Source organism: Schistocerca serialis, chromosome 11, assembly GCF_023864345.2.
Source record: "Schistocerca serialis cubense isolate TAMUIC-IGC-003099 chromosome 11, iqSchSeri2.2, whole genome shotgun sequence".
Lineage (NCBI taxonomy): Eukaryota > Metazoa > Arthropoda > Insecta > Orthoptera > Acrididae > Schistocerca > Schistocerca serialis.
The window spans coordinates 194,424,373-194,446,063 of NC_064648.1; the positions used below are offsets into that span (position 1 = coordinate 194,424,373).

At 44.1% G+C, this 21,691-nt stretch overlaps 1 protein-coding gene across 1 annotated transcript in view; it reads left to right on the plus strand.

The window, feature by feature from the left end:
- The window catches only part of LOC126427056 (actin-binding Rho-activating protein-like), a 219,360-nt gene that overhangs the window by 57,966 nt on the left and 139,703 nt on the right, over positions 1-21,691 (plus strand). The window contains exon 2 of the mRNA XM_050089235.1: positions 19,737-19,912. Coding sequence (XP_049945192.1) covers positions 19,737-19,912 — 176 coding nt within the window. The remainder of the gene's footprint in view (positions 1-19,736; positions 19,913-21,691) is intronic.

Genomic DNA, 21,691 nt, shown 5'->3' on the forward strand with positions numbered 1-21,691 from the left:
ATTACCTCGAGCAATTAAACAGAGAACCGACTCGTGGAGATAACATCTTGGACCTACTGATAACAAACAGACCCGAACTTTTCGACTCTGTAAGTGCAGAACAGGGAATCAGTGATCATAAGGCCGTTGCAGCATCCCTGAATATGGAAGTTAATAGGAATATAAAAAAAGGGAGGAAGGTTTATCTGTTTAGCAAGAGTAATAGAAGGCAGATTTCAGACTACCTAACAGATCAAAACGAAAATTTCTGTTCCGACACTGACAATGTTGAGTGTTTATGGAAAAAGTTCAAGGCAATCGTAAAATGCGTTTTAGACAGGTACGTGCCAAGTAAAACTGTGAGGGACGGGAAAAACCCACCGTGGTACAACAACAAAGTTAGGAAACTACTGCGAAAGCAAAGAGACCTCCACTCCAAGTTTAAACGCAGCCAAAACCTCTCAGACAAACAGAAGCTAAACGATGTCAAAGTTAGCGTAAGGAGGGCTATGCGTGAAGCGTTCATTGAATTCGAAAGTAAAATTCTATGTACCGACTTGACAGAAAATCCTAGGAAGTTCTGGTCTTACGTTAAATCAGTAAGTGGCTCGAAACAGCATATCCAGACACTACGGGATGATGATGGCATTGAAACAGAGGATGACACGCGTAAAGCTGAAATACTAAACACCTTTTTCCAAAGCTGTTTCACAGAGGAAGACCGCACTGCAGTTCCTTCTCTAAATCCTCGCACAAACGAAAAAATGGCTGACATCGAAATAAGTGTCCAAGGAATAGAAAAGCAACTGGAATCACTCAATAGAGGAAAGTCCACTGGACCTGACGGGATACCAATTCGATTCTACACAGAGTACGCGAAAGAACTTGCCCCCCTTCTAACAGCCGTGTACCGCAAGTCTCTAGAGGAACGGAGGGTTCCAAATGATTGGAAAAGAGCACAGATAGTCCCAGTCTTCAAGAAGGGTAGTCGAGCAGATGCGCAAAACTATAGACCTATATCTCTTACGACGATCTCTTGTAGAATTTTAGAACATGTTTTTTGCTCGCGTATCATGTCATTTCTGGAAACCCAGAATCTACTATGTAGGAATCAACATGGATTCCGGAAACAGCGATCGTGTGAGACCCAACTCGCCTTATTTGTTCATGAGACCCGGAAAATATTAGATACAGGCTCCCAGGTAGATGCTATTTTTCTTGACTTCCGGAAGGCGTTCGATACAGTTCCGCACTGTCGCCTGATAAACAAAGTAAGAGCCTACGGAATATCAGACCAGCTGTGTGGCTGGATTGAAGAGTTTTTAGCAAACAGAACACAGCATGTTGTTATCAATGGAGAGACGTCTACAGACGTTAAAGTAACCTCTGGCGTGCCACAGGGGAGTGTTATGGGACCATTGATTTTCACAATATATATAAATGACTTAGTAGATAGTGTCGGAAGGTCCATGCGGCTTTTCGCGGATGATGCTGTAGTATACAGAGAAGTTGCTGCATTAGAAAATTGTAGCGAAATACAGGAAGATCTGCAGCGGATAGGCACTTGGTGCAGGGAGTGGCAACTGACCCTTAACATAGACAAATGTAATGTATTGCGAATACATAGAAAGAAGGATCCTTTATTGTATGATTATATGATAGCGGAACAAACACTGGTAGCAGTTACTTCTGTAAAATATCTGGGAGTATGCGTACGGAACGATTTGAAGTGGAATGATCATATAAAATTAATTGTTGGTAAGGCGGGTACCAGGTTGAGATTTATTGGGAGAGTCCTCAGAAAATGTAGTCCATCAACAAAGGAGGTGGCTTACAAAACACTCGTTCGACCTATACTTGAGTATTGCTCATCAGTGTGGGATCCGTACCAGGTCGGGTTGACAGAGGAGATAGAGAAGATCCAAAGAAGAGCGGCGCGTTTCGTCACCGGGTTATTTGGTAACCGTGATAGCGTTACGGAGATGGTTAATAAACTCAAGTGGCAGACTCTGCAAGAGAGGCGCTCTGCATCGCGGTGTAGCTTGCTCGCCAGGTTTCGAGAGGGTGCGTTTCTGGATGAGGTATCGAATATATTGCTTCCCCCTACTTATACCTCCCGAGGAGATCACGAATGTAAAATTAGACGGATTCGAGAGCGCACGGAGGCTTTTAGACAGTCGTTCTTCCCGCGAACCATACGCGACTGGAACAGGAAAGGGAGGTAATGACAGTGGCACGTAAAGTGCCCTCCGCCACACACCGTTGGGTGGCTTGCGGAGTATCAATGTAGATGTAGATGTAGATGTAGAATGTGATATCCTCATCATAATTTGATGCACCCAAGCAGGGAGAATAGATCTTTCAGAGCGTGACACTGAGAGTTCAGAGAAGGTAAACAGAGAAACTCAAACTCGGGAAACCAGACTGTGGATACACACCTGACACGAAACGGAAACCCGAGTACCTACCCTTCGGGAAGACCAAGCAGCCACTGAGCTGGGATTTGTCATGGAGCGAAGGTGCGAGAGTAGACAGCTGCGGCTACACCTCACGCGGATACAGTACCCACGTGATCGACGGCTGTCCCCCGTCAGAAGAAGCCTGATGCTGTACATCTCCTGCAGCGATTCCGATCTTACAGTGGAATAATGGAATGAATAATGAATGTCGTGTCGTCCTTAGTCAGTCTGCTGTGGACCACTCTCGAACGACTTTCATTTTTTAATGCTATGAGCTGTACAGCTCTGCAGTATCGTGGGTGTGAATAAACAAAGTTAAAAATATGCAAATATTTTAATATGTTATTCTACAAGTAAAACTGAAGTAAAAAGTTCAGATATACAGGGTGTTAGGAAAAGGCACGGCCAAACTTTCAGGAAACATTCCTCACACACAAATAAAGAAAATAAGTTATGTGGACATGTGTCCAGAAACGCTTACTTTCCATGTTAGAGCTCATTTTAGTTTCGTCGTCCACCTACGCTCAATGGAGCACGTTATCATGATTTCATACGGGATACTCTGCCTATGCTGCTAGAACATGTGCCTTTACAAGTGCGACACAACATGTGGTTCATGCACGACGGAGCTCCTGCACATTTCAGTCGAAGTGTTCCTACGCTTCTCGACAACAGATTCGGTGACCGACGGATTGGTAGAGGCGGACCAATTCCGTGGCCTCCACGCTCTCCTGACCTCAGCCCTCTTGACTTTCATTTATGGGGGCATTTGAAAGCTCTTGTCTACGCAACCCCCGTACCAAATGTAGAGACTCTTCGTGCTCGTATTGTGGACAGCTGTGATACAATACGCCATTCTCCAGGGCTGCATCAGCGCATCAGGGATTCCGTGCGACGGAGGGTGGATGCATGTATCCTCGCTAACGGAGGACATTTTGAACATTTCCTGTAACAAAGTGTTTGAAGTCACGCTGGTGCGTTCTGTTGCTGTGTGTTTCCATTCCATGATTAATGTGACTTGAAGAGAAGTAATAAAATGAGCCCTAACAAGGAAAGTAAGCGTTTCAGGACACATGTCCACGTAACATATTTTCTTTCTTTGTGTGTGAGGAATATTTCCTGAAAGTTTGGCCGTACCTTTTTGTAACACCCTGTACATAGGTCCGAAAATGTTCGGTTACGGAGTTACGGCTAATAAAACGTTTTGCCTGAAATTTGGCAACTTCGCTAAGATGAAGCCATCGTAAAACTGTACGAGGTTAAAGCAAAGCACGATTTCCACTTATTTTGTTGTAATTGGTCTGGTGAATCTAATAAAACATGACCCGGACGTGTATCTGCAGCAGTTTTACAGAACACCCAGAGAACAGAGACGTAATTTGTAAAATTTTTAACTTATTAAGTACTTGGCCCAATTCGTTTTTCAAATTCCAGACGTGTAGCACCACGACCAATCCATTTCCGGGGAAAATGTTCAATTAAATACGTAGTAACGGCGTTCGCGAAATGTGGAGGTTCAAATGGTTCAAATGGCTCTGAGCACCAACTGTTGAGGTCATCAGTCCCCTAGAACTTAGAACTACTTAAAACTAACTAAACTAAGGACATTACACACATCCATGCCCGAGGCAGGATTGGAACCGGCGACCGCAGCGATCGCGCGGTTCCAGACTGTAGCGCCTAGAACCGCTCGGCCACTCCGGCCGGCCAAATGTGGAGGAGCGCCCTCATTTTGAAAATACATTTGCAATCGCGTAGCAAGTGGAACATCTTCGAGCAAGCGGGGCATTTCTTCTTGAAGGCATTACAAGTGCATCTCGCCAGTCCTGGGAAAATGAATGGTCCAATAAAGTGTGTGTTGCTTATACCACACAACACATTCATGCTAAATCGCTGCTGGAAATAGCGTTGCAATGTCACATGTGAGTTTGCTTCAGTCCTTGCATGCTTACAGAATGAGATTTTCACTCTGCAGCGGAGTGTGATATGAAACTTCCTGGCAGACTTAAACTGTGTGCCGGACCGAGAATCGAACTCGGGACCTTTGCCTTTCGCAGGCAAGTGCTCTACCATCTGAGCTACCGAAGCACGACTCAGGCCCCGTCCTCACAGCTTTACTTCTGCCAGTACCTCGTCTCTTACGTTCCAAACTTTACAGAAGCTCTCCTGCGAACCTTGCAGAACTAGCACTCCTGGAGGAAAGGATCCTTTAACCAGTTTCACAACAAGCCAAGGACAGGATCTGCCGGATGTAAATGATGCACTTTTTCTTTTTGGTAAGGATACAGATTATTTTCTTTCATCTTTCATCTTCTGAAATGCCTAATCGTTGAGAAGTACATCGTGTACTGGTACCCTGGCTACGTTGAATAACATCCATAATATCCTCATGATCGTCTTCACTTATAGAGCTCGTACTGATTATGAACGCTAGGTTGAGAACCTGTCTCCCATAACGGTCGAAATACTCCGCTAATGGTTCGTGCATTTGGAATCCTCCGACTCGGATAACGTACGTGATATTCGTTAACTGCAGCCATAGCATTGCCATCACATTTGCCATAAATAAACACCATATCGGCGTGTTGCTCTGTTGTAAATTCGAAAGGCATCGCTGTTTCATAAATAATCTACAAACTACAACAGTTACTATGTGTTTTCACTTAAATACACTTTTGTTATTATGTTCTTTCTCTGAACAATACAGAAAACCAACTCGTTCCAAGGTTAGGAAGCGACTGAAACAACTCACTAACGGTTGCTAACAATGACATAAATGTTTCTACATTCTTAATGGAAAGCGAACAGATTTCTTGTATAATAATCTTTGCTTCTCTGGATGTTCTGGAACACTGTTGCAAATACACGTCTAGGACATGTTTTATTAGTTTCACCAGATCAGTAACAACAAAATAAATGGAAATCGTGCTTTACTTTAACCTCGTACAGTTCGGGGATGGCTTCATATTTGTGAAACTCTGTAACGAAACATTTGCGGACCTATGTTTATATGAGCTTTTTTCTTTAGTTTTGCTGGCAGAATATTAAACTATTTCCAATCTTAGTGAATTATCCTGCATAAGAGGGTCGTTCAGTAAGTAATGGCCCACATTTTTTTTTTTAAAGTCATTAATATGCGTAGATATACGTCCTTGTTGGTGCTTCACATTTGAGGTTTTTTCTGGGTGCCAGTGAAGTTCCGAACTGTTGTGGCAGATGGCACAGCTGTAGTACAGTGTCAAAATGGCGTCTACATACGACTCACGTTACAAGCAGCGTGCTATTATTGAATGCTTGTGTGCGAAAAAGAAATCGTGGTGAACAACCGTAAACATTTGTATACAATGTATGGCGATGATGAAGTTGATAGGAGCACAGTTGGGCGATGGGTAAAGAAAGTTACAAAAAAATGGTTCAAATGGCTCTGAGCACTATGGGACTTAACTTTTGAGGTCATCAGTCCGCTAGTACTTAGAACTACTTAAACCTAACTAACCTAAGGACATCACACACATCCATGCCCGAGGCAGGATTCGAACCTGCGACCGTAGCGGTCGCGCGGTTCCAGACCGTAGCGCCTAGAACCGCTCGGCCACCTAAAGAAAGCAGCCCCCCACAACCGCAGTAGTGGTCGACTGTGAAGAGCGCACAAACTGAATAGCTGGCCGGCGGCCATTAGAGTGGTAAACTGACTCGCGGATTTCGAATGTTTATACATCGCTTTTGGTTATAAAATGCCCTCCCCAGAATTCGGTCACAAACATAATGCCTCATTTAAATATGTTACTACAATATAGTTTTTAATTTATGAACAAACAGCAACTAGTCACTGTTTATCAATTTATGTTACGTAGTACATGGAATCTGCCGTAGCTAAAAGTTATGCACTGGACCCCTAGCATTTTTCGTAGTTCATTTACGATAGAGGTACGCAAAATGCATCAAAATACTCGAAGATTTGCCCACTATGTTAATAGATATTTTCTGACTCTACCTTGCTTTAGATTTTATGACGAAAAGTGCGTTATACATGGCGTAGTGCTTTGGCAACTCACGACCAAATTATCAAGTTTCAACCTAACCTAGACCATGAAAACACTACCGATCAGCCAGCTACAACAAACAAGACTTCAGGCAGGCATCCAGTATCGCATTAGGTGTGACTAATGCCATTTACTTTCGAAGATGTACAGTTCAGTTTATGTGTGTTGTTTTTTCATATAATAAATAAAACTCAACAACTGTTCCATCGAGAGAAGTTGTGAAATCAGATTACAATTACACACATTCAGTTGCATTTTATAACGATAAAAAGCCTGCTAACTCAAATTTCGTGTTGCTTGCAACTCAACTTTTATAGTTAAAATAAAATGTGGTTCACAAATAAAAATTTATCTTCTGCTGTATATGGTCTGGAAAACGAAAGATGGATGGAACAGCATCATCTTTCAGCTTTCTGCGATTTACGTAATTTTCAGGGAAACAACTTTCTTCAAAATGATCGGAACATATAAAACGGTATCCTGTCGGTCAGAAATCTTGCCTCCTGACAGCGTGTAACCATTTTTGTAACAGCTGTGGTTTTGAGAAAGGAAACCTGCAAATATATGCACAGACATTATGCTAATACCATGTTACAAAAACATTTATTAAGCAAGTGCACTGACAAACAAAACAACTTAAAATATTCACATATCTGTGAAATGAAATATTCGTTCCTTTCTCGAATTTATTTGTACAATTAATCGCTGCACGACTCTTCACCAGTGTACTTCTTTTGATTGGAACGTACAGACAGTAGAATTACGAGTAACAAATACTGTATGTACGCCCCCAACAAATATACAACTTTGAATCAGGGTCTTCATAAACAACAGTACTACACAACACATCAGATTACAACCACTGTAATGGCGTCCAGCCGAAGGTTCAAATTATCCCGCGACTGCAGCGCCATCAGTGAGTCTAGTTATTTTTTACAAGGTCTTTGAAAGAAAGTTAGAGCCTCAGGAAACGCAGAAACAGAGCTCCACGATCAGCCACGCTCGGGACGTCCTGTCACAGCCACTGCTCCAGACGTGCTGAATCGTGCGGATGCCGTTATTCGTGCCGACCGGCGCATCACAACTCGACAACTCGCTCTACGGTTGCCGGTCAGTATTGCAAGTGCGTCTGCAGTGATCGAGCCTCTCAGATATTCAAAGAGTAGCTCACGATGTGTTCCAAGAATCCTCACAGCGGACCACAAGATTCAAAGTAACGCTATTTCAGCTGAATTGTTGGAGCTTAAGGATTCTCTACGGGGAACACACGCTAAACACGACGAGAGTGTCAGTCATGCAGTGAAAACACGGCTACGCCTACCGGACAAGAACTTCTACCAGCAGGTAATATATGCTCTTCCTCAACGTTGGCGTACGGCCATAGAACGTGATGGAGACTATGTAGAAAAATGGGACGTGTACAAGACATATTGATGTATAATGTCGCCAAATTTCGACTCTGAACAATAAATATGTTCTGAGGAAAAAATGTCAGACATTACATATTGAACGACCCTCATATATATAAATGTGGTCATCGATCGCGCCTTGCAGGAGAAATGTCGAGGAGGCAGCGGTTCGAATCCTTACACAGGCTCACTTTTGATCTATATGTTTTTATCACTGGTCACATTATAAAATTTATATGACATTTGAGAAGTAATATAGTGAAAAAAAACTAGCGCATTTTCATGAAGTTGTAATAGATTTCATATGTTACTACTACACTACTGGCCATTAAAATTGCTACACCAAGATGAAATGCAGATGATAAACGGGTATCCATTGGACAAATATATTATACTAGAACTGACATGTGATTACATTTTCACGCAATTTGGGTGCATAGATCCTGAGAAATCAGTACTCAGAACAACCACCTCTGGCCGTAATAACGGCCTTGGTACGCCTGGGCGTTGATTCAAACAGAGCTTGGATGGCGCGTACAGCTACAGCTGCCCATGCAGCTTCAACACGATACCACAGTTCATCAAGAGTAGTTAAAAATGGTTCAAATGGCTGTCACCACTATGGGACTTAACATCTATGGGACTTAACATCTATGGTCATCAGTCCCCAAGAACTTAGAACTACTTAAACGTAACTAACCTAAGGACATCACACAACACCCAGTCATCGAGAGCAGTGACTGGAGCATTGTGACGAGCAAGTTGCTCGGCCACCATTGACCAAACGTTTTCAATTGGTGAGAGATCTGGAGAATGTGCTGGCCAGGGCAGCAGTCGAAATTTCTGTATCCAGGAAGGCCCGTACAGGACCTGCAACATGCGGTCGTGCATTATCCTGCTGAAATGTAGGGTTTCGCAGGGATCGAATGAAGGGTAGAGCCACGGGTCATAACATACCTGAAATGTAGCGTCCACTGTTCAAAGTGCCGTCAGTGCGAACGAGAGGTGACCGAAACGTGTAACCAATGGCACCCCATACGCCAGGTAATACGCCAGTACGGCGATGACGAATACAGCCTTCAATGTGCGTTCACCGCAATGTCACCCAATACGGATGCGACCATCATGATGCTGTAAACAGAACCTGGATTCATCCGAAAAAATGACATTTTGCCATTCGTGCACCCAGGTTCGTCGTCGAGTACACCATCGCAGGCGCTCCTGTCTGTGATGCACCGTCAAGGGTAACTGCAGCCATTGTCTCCGAGCTGATAGTCCATGCTGCTGCAAACGTCATTGAACTATTCGTGCAGATGGTTGTTGTCTTGCAAACGTCCCCATCTGTTGACTCAGAGATCGAGACGTGGCTGCACGATCCGTTACAGCCATGCGGATAAGATGCCTGTCATCTCGATTGCTAATGATATGAGGCCGTTGGGATCCAGCACGGCGTTCCGTACTACCCCCCTGAACCCACCGATTCCATATTCTGCTAACAGTCATTGGATCTCGACCAACGCGAGCAGCAATGTCGCGATACGATAAACAGCAATCGCGATAGCCTACAATCCGACCTTTATGAAAGTCGGAAACGTGATGGTACGCATTTCTCCTCCTTACAGGAGGCATCACAACAACGTTTCACCAGGCAACGCCGATCAACTGCTGTTTGTGTATGAGAAATCGGTTGGAAACTTTCCTCGTGTCAGCACGTTGTAGGTGTCGCCACCGGCGCTAACTTTTTGTGAATGCTCTGAAAAGCTAATCATTTGCATATCACAGCATCTTCTTCCCATCGGCTAAATTTCGCGTCTGTAGCACATCATCTTCATGGTGTAGCAATTTTAATGACCAGTAGTGTACATTTACTATTTTTAATTAAATTCTCAAGCACGGGGGACAGGTTTGGGAAGCCCAGGTAAAACATCGATAAACAGTGACGCGACTGACGTTATTCAGTACAACAGGAAGTCACAGTGTGCCGGACCACAAGAATAATGTACAGTTACTCGTCAGATATTCTCGCGACACCACACGTCGCAGGATGGTGTTTGTCATACACACATGGAAAACATAAATTGAAACGGCATCCACTACATCGAATGAATGCAGGTTTCCCGCATTTACGGGGAATGTCCAGAGTTTCTAAGGGGAAACACGAAGCACACGTCGTTGACAATTTTAAAACAATTCTCTTTCTTCCAGTAGTACACGTAAAAAATTAAGTTTGATCGGGAGCCGAACTGTCGCCTCATACAGCGGCGCGTCTTAGAATGCTCCAACGCTAAACACTATTTTGTTTGTTACTGACTGTTCGTTGGGGCGGACGTACGATGGCACCTATTCAACCATTCAAGTTCGTCGCTGATTGATTCATTAAGGTTTTTTTTTTTTTCTTCAGAGGACAGCTAACCCTCTGACCAAATAATTACGTGACGTACCGTGCGGGCACCACCTGACAACCACGAACTCCAATGTCCGGCACCTGCTCACAGGCACATAAGCCACATAATATGTGGGTGAAACTTCTCTTGCGATGTTCTCGGAATTAGTTGAACCTACTAGAGCTGTACAGATTTTGAAGTAAATCTGTGATCCCAAAGTCGTGGCCACCCCTTTCTAGATGGCTAGAGTGAAAAATCAAGAACTGCAGGGCTGTCTACAAATCCGTAAGGGTACGAGGGGAGAGGGGGCGGAGATCTCTTCTGAGGAGCACGTTGCAAGGCATCCCAGATATGCTCAATAATGTTCACGTCTGGAGAGTTTTTTTGTTGTTGTTTAAGGTAAGGAGACCAGACAGCGAGGTCATCGGTCTCATCGGATTACGGAAGGACGGGCAAGGAAGTCGGCCGTGCCCTTTCAAAGGAACCATCCCGGCATTTCCCTGGAGCGATTTAGGGAAATCACGGAAAACCTAAATCAGGATGGCCGGACGCGGGATTGAACCGTCGTCCTCCCGAATGCGAGTCCAGTGTGCTAGCCACTGCGCCACCTCGCTCGGTCTCAGAGTTTGGTAGCCAGAGGAAGTTATTAAGCTCACAAAAGGTTCCTGGAGCCACTTTGTTAGCGTGTGAGGTGTTGCATTGTCCTGCTGAAATTGCACCATTCCTCCGATTACGCAGCGGGCATGAATGGATGCAGGTGATCAGACAGGATGATTACGTACGTGTCACCTGTCAGAGTCGTATCTAGACGTATGAGTCCCATATCACTCCAACTGCACACGCTCCACAACGTTACAGAGCCTCCACGAGTCCCCTGCTGAGACGCAGGTCCATGGATTCATGAAGTTGTCTCCATACCCGTATAAGTCCATCCGCTCAACGCAATTTGAAACGAGACTTGTCCGACCAGGCAATGCGTTTCCAGTCATCAACAGTCCAATGCCCGTGATGACGGGCCCAGGTGAGGTGTAAAGCTTTGTGTCCTGCAGTCATCAATGGTACACGAGTGCGCCTTCGACACCAGATGCCCATATCGATGACGTTTCGTTGAATGGTGCGCACACTGACACTTCTGGAAGGCCCAGCATCGAAATCAGCAGCAGTTTTCTGAAGGGCTGCAGTTCTGTCACGTTGAACGATTCTCTTTAGTCGTCGTTTGGTCCCGTTCTTGCAGGATCTTTTCCCGGCCGAGGCGATGTCGGAGATTCGACGTTTTGCCGGATTCCTGATATTCACGGTACACTTGTGAAATGGTCGTACGGGAAAACTAATTTCATTCTAATCGCAGTGTCTATTGTCAGCGATAAAATCGGCTCAGCGCAACTGCGCGAAAACACACAGTCACGAAATCCACTAATACTTGGAGACACATTTCAGTGGGCCGGATGAAACGCGTTCCCGCAGCCTCATACGGATGAAGAGGTCACATGGCATCTGCTAAACCTCACCTGGGTAAGCAATGGTCGTACGGCGACCAGATGTCCTCCTTTACCCTGCTGGGAGACATGTACTAGTGGTGGTAAGCAACTTCCTTGACTGTAGGGTTCTAAACTATACAAGGGATCGGTGATGGGCAGACCTGTACTCATTGCCATTTGTCTGTCTGTGTGTAAAGAACACGTTGACGTGTTCCTGGCCATCCACTCTGTGCACTGCACTAAACGATACGTGTCTGCACCGGAGTCAGTTTGCAGTAGTAGTGAAGCAGATGCCCCCTAGTGCCGAAACGTGTGAGCGCACGTCCGTCATGGACAACATCACTGAAATCTTTAGTGTGGAGCTTAAACACTAGTACAGCAAGAGTATTCGCACATACCTGGTGAGTCATCATGTGTGTTTCCAGTTACTGAAGGCAAGCAACACTGTCAAAGTTCTTGTACGTGCATCTTCAAATGGGTGTACTGTCCACGGAAAAAATGTCCATACGAACCTTTCTTGCTCCTTATCCTGCCACCAATCGGTTCCTACAATTCACCCACATTTAGCAAAATCACCGTGTGTAGTGACATGCGTAGTACAGGAGTTACAAAATGATAAAGTACACGACTATTATCCTTTACATAATAATATGCAAGAGAGCAGAAGGAACAAAAAAATACCCAATAAAGTCAATCTCATTAACTATACATTAAACCATCAGCTATACAGGGTGGTCTATTGATCGTGACAGAGCCAAGTATCTCACGAAATAAGCGTCAAACGAAAAAACTGCAAAGAACGAAACTCGTCTAGCTTGAAGGGCGCTACGGCTGGCTCGCTACATGGCGCTGCCATAGGTCAAACGGATGTCAACTGCGTTTTTTGAAATAGGAACCCCCATTTTTTACTACATATTCGTGTAGTACGTAAAGAAATATGAATGTTTTAGTTGGACCACTTTTTTCGCTTTGTGACAGATGGAGCTGTAATAGTCACAAACGTGTAAGTACGTCGTATCACGTAACATTGCGCCAGTGCGGACCGTATTTGCTTCGTGATACATTACCCGTGTTAAAATGGACCTTAACCAATTACGGAAATGGTCGACATCGTGTTGATGTATAGCTAATGTGATCAAAATGCCCAACGGGCGTGTGCTATGTATGCTGCTCGGTATCCTGGACGACATCATCCAAGTATCCGGACCGTTCGCCGGATAGTTACGTTATTTAAGGAAACAGGAAGTGTTGAGCCACATGTGAAACGTCAACCACGACCTGCAACAAATGATGATGCCCAACTAGGTGTATTAGCTGCTGTCGCGGCTAATCCGCACATCAGTAGCAGACAAATTGCGCGAGAATCGGGAATCTCATAAACGTCGGTGTTGAGAATGCTGCATCAACATTGATTGCACCCGTACCATATTTCTATGCACCAGGAGTTGCATGGCGACGACTTTGAACGTCGTGTACAGTTCTGCCACTGGGCACAAGAGAAATTGCGGGACAATGACAGACTTTTTTCACGCGTTCTACTTATGGAGGGAGCGTCATTCACCAACAGCGGTAACGTAAACTGGCATAATATCCACTATTGGGCAACGCAATATCCACGATGGCTGCGACAAGTGGAACAACAGAGACCTTGGCGGGTTAATGTATGGTGCGGCATTATGGGAGGAAGGATAATTGGCCCCCATCTTATCGATGGCAATCTAAATGATGCAATGTATGCCGATTTCCTACGTAATGTTGTACCGATGTCACTACAAGATGTTTCACTGCATGACAGAATGGCGATGTACTTCCAACATGATTGATGTCCGGCACATAGCTCGCGTACGGTTGAAGCGGCATTGAATAGCATATTTCATGACAGGTGGATTGGTCGTCGAAGCAGCATACCGTGGCCCGCACGTTCACCGGATCTGACGTCCTAGGATTTCTTTCTGTGGGGAATGCTGAAGGGTATTTGCTATCGTGATCCACCGACAACGCCTGACAACATGCGTCAGCGCATTGTCACTGCATGTGCGAACATTACGGAAGGCGAACTACTCGCTGTTGAGAGGAATGTCGTTACACGTATTGCCAAATGCATTGAGGTTGACGGACATAATTTTGAGTATTTATTGCATTAATGTGGTATTTACAGGTAATCACGATGTAACAGCATGCGAGCTCAGAAATGATAAGTTCACAAAGGTACATGTATCACATTGGATCAACCGAAATAAAATCTTCAAACGTACCTACGTTCCGTATTTTAATTTAAAAAACCTACCTGTTACCAACTGTTCGTCTAAAATTCTAAGGCATTTGTTTATGACTATTGCAGCGCCATCTATCACGAAGCGAAAAAAGTGGCCCAACTAAATCATTCATATTTCCTTACGTACTACACGAATATGTAATAAAAATGGGGGTTCCTATTTAAAAAAACGCAGTTGATATCTATTTGACCTTTGGCAGCGCCACCTAGCGGGCCAACCATGGCGCCATCTGGTTTCCCCCTTCAAGCCAGACGAGTTTCGTTCTTTGTAGTTTTTTCGTTTCACGCTTATTTCGTGAGATATTTGTCCCGGTCAGGATGAATGGACCACCCTGTACATAATGAATGCACTAGTACAGTTTGTAGATACATGGTTGCCGAGATATGGACGTTTGACTCTGACCGTGGGTCGTACTCGGATGCCCAAATAGTAAGCGGGAAGTCCGGGTAGAAGGCCTGGTCCGGCACAAATTTTCATTGTCGTCATTCCATTCTACAGCTGACTTGTTCCCCATATCCCCACTGCGAACACGGTGTATGTATTTGATAACGGCTGTAGTCGCCGCATACTAATTCAGAATAATACAGGCATTGCAATATCCTCGTTTCGTTCCGTGTTATTAAGCTCTGTAAAAGAAAAAAAAAAAGGCCAAAAAATCGGTACATCTGGCAAGCACGACTTTTTGGATGTCCTCCTAGGGGACATCGCGCCAAATTATATCGAATCCATCTACTTCATCAAAACTACCAGTCACAATTTTTTCTTGTCTTGCTTAAATTATTTAACGAAGCAGCATGTTTCGTGGTGCAACTCTCATCTGCAGGCCACAGCGGCGATGCGACTTGAAGATTAACTGTACTGCACTGCACAGAAATGACAAATTAGGGACACAGCTGACCACACGTCTCCAGCTACATCAGAGAGTCCCGATGTGTGGAAGACTGCCAGTGACTACAACTCTTCTTGGAGGCCAATTGCATTGAGATGTACAGATTTGTGTTCTTGTTGCGATGATGTTTAATAAATTTCCGCTTCTAGGGAAACATGAAGAGCCTTTATGGTCACCATGTAGACTATGAAGTTTTGTGGAAAGTATCTACATCTACTATGAAGTTTTGTGGAACTACATCTACATCTATACTCCACAAGCCACCTGACGGTGTGTGGCGGAGGGTACCTTGAGTACCTTTATCGGTTCTCCCTTCTATTCCAGTCTCTTATTCTTCGTGAAAGGAAAGATTGTCGGTGTACCTCTGTGTGGGCTCTAATCTCTCTGATTTTATCCTCACGTTCTCTTCGCGAGATATACGTAGGAGGGAGCAATATACTGCTTGACTCTTCAGTGAAGGTTATGTTCTCGAAACTCCAACAAAAGCCCGTACCGAGCTACTGAGCGTCTCTCTTGCGCAGTCTTCCACTGGAGTTTACCTGTCATCTCCGTAACGCTTTCGTGATTACTAAACGATCCTGTAACGAAGCGCGCTGCTCTCCGTTGGTTTTTCTCTATCTCTTCTATCAACCCTATCTGGTACGGATCCCACACCGGTGAGCAGTATTCGAGCAGTGGGGGAACAAGTGTACTGTAACCTACTTCTTTTGTTTTCGGACTGCATTTCCTTGTCATTCTTCTAATGAATCTCAGTCTGGCATCTGCTTTACTGACGATTAATTTTATACGGTCATTCCATTTTAAATCACTCCTAATGCCTACTCCCAGATAATTTGTGGAATTAACTGCTTCTAGTTGCTGACCTGCTATATGGTAGATAAATGATAAAGGATGTTTCTTTGTATGTATTCGCAGCACGTTACACTTGTCTACATTGAGATACAATTGCCATTCCCTTCACCACGCGTCAATTCGTTGCAGATCCTCCTGCATTTCAGTACAATGTTCCATTGTTTCAACCTCTCGATATACTACAGCATCGTCCACAAAAAGCCTCAGTGAGCTTCCGATGTTATCCACAAGGTCATATATATATATATATATATATATATATATATATATATATATTGTGAATAGCAACGGTCCTACGACACTCCCCTGCGGCACACCAGAAATCACTCTTATTTCGGAAGACTGAAACATCGCCTTAGAAAATTTATCTGTTACTGTGCTGATAAACCTCTTATGGTATCTGATTTTCAAACAGCTGAGCAGAACTGAACGTACTCAGACATTTCTCTCTTTACTTATTCTCATCAACACTAAACTGACACACAATATTTTTAGCGCAACGCAATCTGACTTGCAAAATTCCCTGGAAAAGAATGGCCCTGACTAACATTAACCTATACCTTTCATAAATCACTTACCTCACAAAAATATTCGTTACTCGAACTACTGCACTACGGCGAGCGCCAATACTACCACCTAAATAAGGGATTCTAAGTACTGAAGGCACTAACTACTGATAGGCATAGTTAGCAAATGAAAGATATATATAATCAGTTCATGACACCCAGTCTTACATATTTCCTTTTTCTGATCGTCCGATCTCAAAACTCTGCCATCTCTGTTCCCACATCCACCATTGCTGGCGGCTCACCTCCAACTGCGCAACGCTACGCTCTGTTCACATCGAACTGTCCAACACTACAATAGCGAATATTCCAACAATGCCAACCAGCCACAGACTGCACACAGCACAGCCAGTGATTTTCATACAGAGCGCTACGTGACGTTACCAACATAAAAACCTAAACAGCCTACTTAGATAGACCAACATAAAAACCTAAACAGCCTACTTACAAGACTTCTCTCCATTGAGAATGACATGCTGCGTTCTGTTATCTAGGAACTCTTCAATCCAATCACACAATTGGTCTGATCGTCCATATGCTCTTTCTTTGTTCATTAAACGAGTGTGGGGAACTGTATCGAACGCCTTGCGGAAGTCAAGAAACACGGCATCTACCTGGGAACCCGTGTCTATGGCCCTCTGAGTCTCATGGACGAATAGCGCGAGCTGGGTTTCACACGGCCGTCTTTTTCGAAACCCATGCTGATTCCTACAGAGTAGATTTCTAGTCTCCAGAAAAGTCATTATACTCGAACATAATACGTGTTCCAAAATTCTACAACTGATGGACGTTAGAGATATAGGTCTATAGTTCTGCACATCTGTTCGACGTCCCTTCTTGAAAACGGGGATGACCTGTGCCCTTTTCCAATCTTTTGGGAACGCTACGCTCTTCCAGAGACCTACGGTACACCGCTGCAAGAAGGGGGGCAAGTTCCTTCGCGTACTCTGTGTAAAATCGAACTGCTATCCCACCAGGACCAGCGGCCTTTCATCTTTTGAGCGATTTTAATTGATTTTCTATCACTCTGTCATCTATTTCGATATCTACCATTTTGTCATCTGTGCGACAATCTAGAGAAGGAACTACAGTGCCGTCTTCCTCTGCGAAACAGCTTTGGAAAAAGACATTTAGTATTTCGGCCTTTAGTCTGTCATCCTCTGTTTCAGAACCATTTTGGTCACAGAGTGCCTGGACATTTTGTTTTGATCCACCTATCGCTTTGACATAAGACCAAAATTTCTTACGATTTTCTGCCAAGTCAGTACATAAAACTTTACTTTGGAATTCACTGAACGCCTCTCGCATATCCCCCCTCACACTGCATTTCGCTTCGTCTAATTTTTGTTTGTCTGCAAGGCTATCATTATTGTTCCTCTCTCGATTGCTGTTTGTATTATTTCAAACTGACTGGTTTCGTGATAGTGGGTTCCCATCCGGTGTTTATAATACTATAACCTAGCATTTACGCAGCTTCCTTTACAATGGGTTCGCACAAAAGGAGACGACACATCTTAAAAGTTTTCTTACTGTTTCTCTCCAAAGGAACGTATCTGTGTCAATGTAGGAACTCCTCAGTTATGTTTTTTGTGTACTCCTCTGGTGTGTTTTATGTACAAATTATTTCAAAACTGTATGTTTAAATACGATGGTATGTGTAAAAGGCACCAAAAAACACAACACGCCCATTACACTATTTTTTCCCAATTTTAATGTAAAGCGACAGTGCTCTGCCATATGGCAGTGACACTGATAGTGTTCCACTAAGACTGGTTACTACAACAAATTAGATAGAATATATTTTAGCTCTCTAATTCGAGAGTGGTTTGATAAGTCTGGCAATAAAAAAAAAAAGAAAAAAAAGTTTGTATCGCAAGTCACTCACCTTACTTCTCAATATAGTCCCCTCTGAGGAATATACGCTTGGTCCAGTGCTCCTTCAGTTTTTTCATCTCATCAGAAAAATAGGTTCTGTTAAGCTCTGAAAAATACTCGTTGATTGCAAGTATCACTTCCCCATTTACTGAAAATTTCTTCCCAGCAAACCAGAGTTTCACGTTAGGGAGCGGGGAGAAGTAACTTGGAGCTAAGTCTGGTGAACAGGGTGGATAAGAAGCCATTTAATGCACCTTCGCCATTTTTATGACTAATGTGTGGGATACTGCGCTATCCTGGTGAAAGAGAACTTTGTTGTGTGCCAACCTTAGTCGTTTTTCAGCTGATGAAAGTTTCCAAAGATCCAACAATGAAGCATAACAGTTACCTATGAGGATTATTCCTTGGGAATCCCAAAATACAGTTGTCATCACAGTACCAGCTGACAAAATAATCTCTGCTTTCTTCAATGCACTTTCATCAGCATTTGTCCATCTTTTTGAATGTGGTTTTGACTCAAGTGTGTAATGATGGAGCCAGGTTTCATCAACAGTCGCAAATCGTGCTGAAACACGGTGCCAGGTATGCTTTTGGTTGGTTGTGAGCCATTGTGGCACCCACTTCGCACAGAGCACACACAGTTTTCATGTAGTTAGTTCTCCCTCAGTTGAGATGCTCACAGTTTCAAAAATCTCACGAATTTGTATCCAGCAGTCTTGCGTTTCCATATTGTGGATTTTGTCAGTGGTTTCCTTTGTGGTAACATCAACTGGACGGCCACAGCATTCTTTGTCTTCACTGCTTGGTCGACCACATTTAAATTCATTAATCTAAAATTAAGTAGTCTTCAAAGGTATTGCAGAGTCCGCGTGAACTTCATCCACTTCTGTTTTGATTTGTGTGGCAGCCTAAGTTCAAATGAAAATGTTTAATAACGGCATGAAACTTGTTTTCTTTTTTCATTTCCAGTTGCAATCGACTCACTGAACAATTCAGAAATCTGTCAATAATGAACTGTGTGCTGCACATTGTTGAAATTCTTTATACAAACCTTGGAATAATCAAGCTTACCAACCATAGTTCAATTTTTTCATGTATGTTTACCAGACTTATCAAACTACCCAAATATTGTAAACACAAGATTGTAAACCGATTGTCATTTATTTTTATGTATTTTAACAGATACAAAGAAGGACTACACTGTCTGAAACAGGTCAGTTTGATAAAAACAGGAGGTGTGCATGTTCTACAAGTAGCAATAGCGATTTGCATCCCTGTGACAAGTTTGTCCAATTTTGTCAAAAATTTCTAATTGTAACCAACAAAAGTATATTACAGTTTTAAATGAAGTGATGGTTTTTGCCTGACCGGCTTTGTGTATTACTGTCACAGGCCCACTTTTACCTCGGACGCACTGTATGTGCTGCAGCTGGGGAAACACAGTGGGTCAGGGTCGCGCTCTCAGAGTCTGTCTGCACATTTTATAGTGCCGAGCTTTCTTTGCGACAAAAGGCGTCCTTCCTCAGGGTGTGCCATGCGAGGAGCCACGCCGGCGGCGCAGTAGCAGCCCACGCCTGCTGGACCGCGTGCAGCTGTTCGACCGCGTGGCACAGGAGCACGCCGAGTCGCAGGCCACCAACCCCTTCTCCGACCACTTCCAGGGCCGCGTCTCGCCTCGGCCCGACGACCCCGACTACGGCAAGTGAGTACTGTGCGGCAGCAGTCTGGCAAAAGTATAGTGTTAACCTCCTCTTAATGTATACTTTTTTCACATTTGAAACTGTCACTTATAAAAATACGTGCGATATCTACATTACTAAATGGCTAACACAATGCGCACTGATACAGATCCAATTTCTACTGGTACACAGCTGGAGGTACTCATGGATGATCAGACACTGTAGAGGTACCAAATGTTCACTGCTATGTTGCACTTACTGATTCAAAACCCCCAGACTCTTCTATGGCAACAAGATCCACTGATGTAGCGCGCTATGAGGCCGCAAATTCTGATACATTGTGAACAATACAAACACCAGCATTTGGAAGCAGTTTTCCTCACAATGAACTGGAGTACTAGGCTAGCAAAGAAGCTCCAAAAATAATCTGTATCTGCCTGTATAAACTACTCATCATGTGTATGAACGAGCCAACACCATTTCAAAAAACGGTACTTCATCAAATTTTTCCAAAGAGCTAATTCATAATTACACTACTGGCCATTAAAATTGCTACACCAAGAAGAAATGTAGATCATAAACAGGCATTCATTGGACAAATATATTATACTAGAACTGACATGTTCTTACATTTTCTCGCAATTTTGGTGCATAGATCCTGAGAAATCACTACCCAGAACAACCACCTCTGGCCGTAATAACAGCCTTGATACGCCTGGGCATTGATTCAAACAGAGCTTGGATGGCGGGTACAGGTACAGCTGCCCATGCAGCTTCAACACGATACCACAGGTCATCAAGAGGGACTGGCGTATTGTGATGAGCCAGTTGCTCGGCCACCATTGACCAGACGTTTTCAATCGGTGAGAGATCTGGAGAATGTGCTGGCCTGGGCAGCAGTCGAACATTTTCTGTATCCAGAAAGGCCCGTACAGGACCTGCAACATGTGGTCGTGCATTATCCTGTTGAAATGTAGGGTTTCACAGGGATCGAATGAAGGGTAGAGCCACGGGTCGTAACACGTCTGAAATGTAACGTCCACTGTTCAAAGTGCCGTCAATGCGAACAAGAGGTCACCGAGACGTGTAACCAATGGCACCCCATACCATCACGCCGGGTGATGCGTCAGTATGGTGATGACGAATCCATGCTTCCAATTTGCGTTCACCACGATGTCGCTCAACAAGGATGCGACCATCGTGATGCTGTAAACAGAATCTGGATTCATCCGAAGAAAAGGACGTTTTGCCATTCGTGCACCCAGATTCGTCGTCGAGTACACCATCGCAGGTGCTCCTGTCTGTGATGCAGCGTCAAGGATAACCGAAGCCATGGTCTCCGAGCTGATAGTCCATGCTGCTGCAAACGTCATTGAACTGTTCGTGCAGATCGTTGTTGTCTTGCAAACGTCCCCATCTGTTGACTCGGGGATCGAGACGTGGCTGCACGATCCGTTACAGCCATGCAGACAAGATGCCTGTCATCTCGACTGCTAGTGATACGAGGCCATTGGGATCCAGCACGGCGTTCCGTATTACCCCCCTTAACCCACCGATTCCATATTCTGCTAACAGTCATTGGACCTCGACCATCGCGAGCAGCAATGTCGCGATACGATAAACCGCAATCGCGATAGGCTACAATCCGACCTTTATCAAAGCCGGAAACATGATGATACGGATTTCTCCTCCTTACACGAGGAAATACAATAACATTTCACCCGGCTACGCCTGTCAACTGCTGTTTGTGTATGAGAAATCGGTTGGAAACTTCCCTCATGTCAGCACGTTGTAGGTGTCGC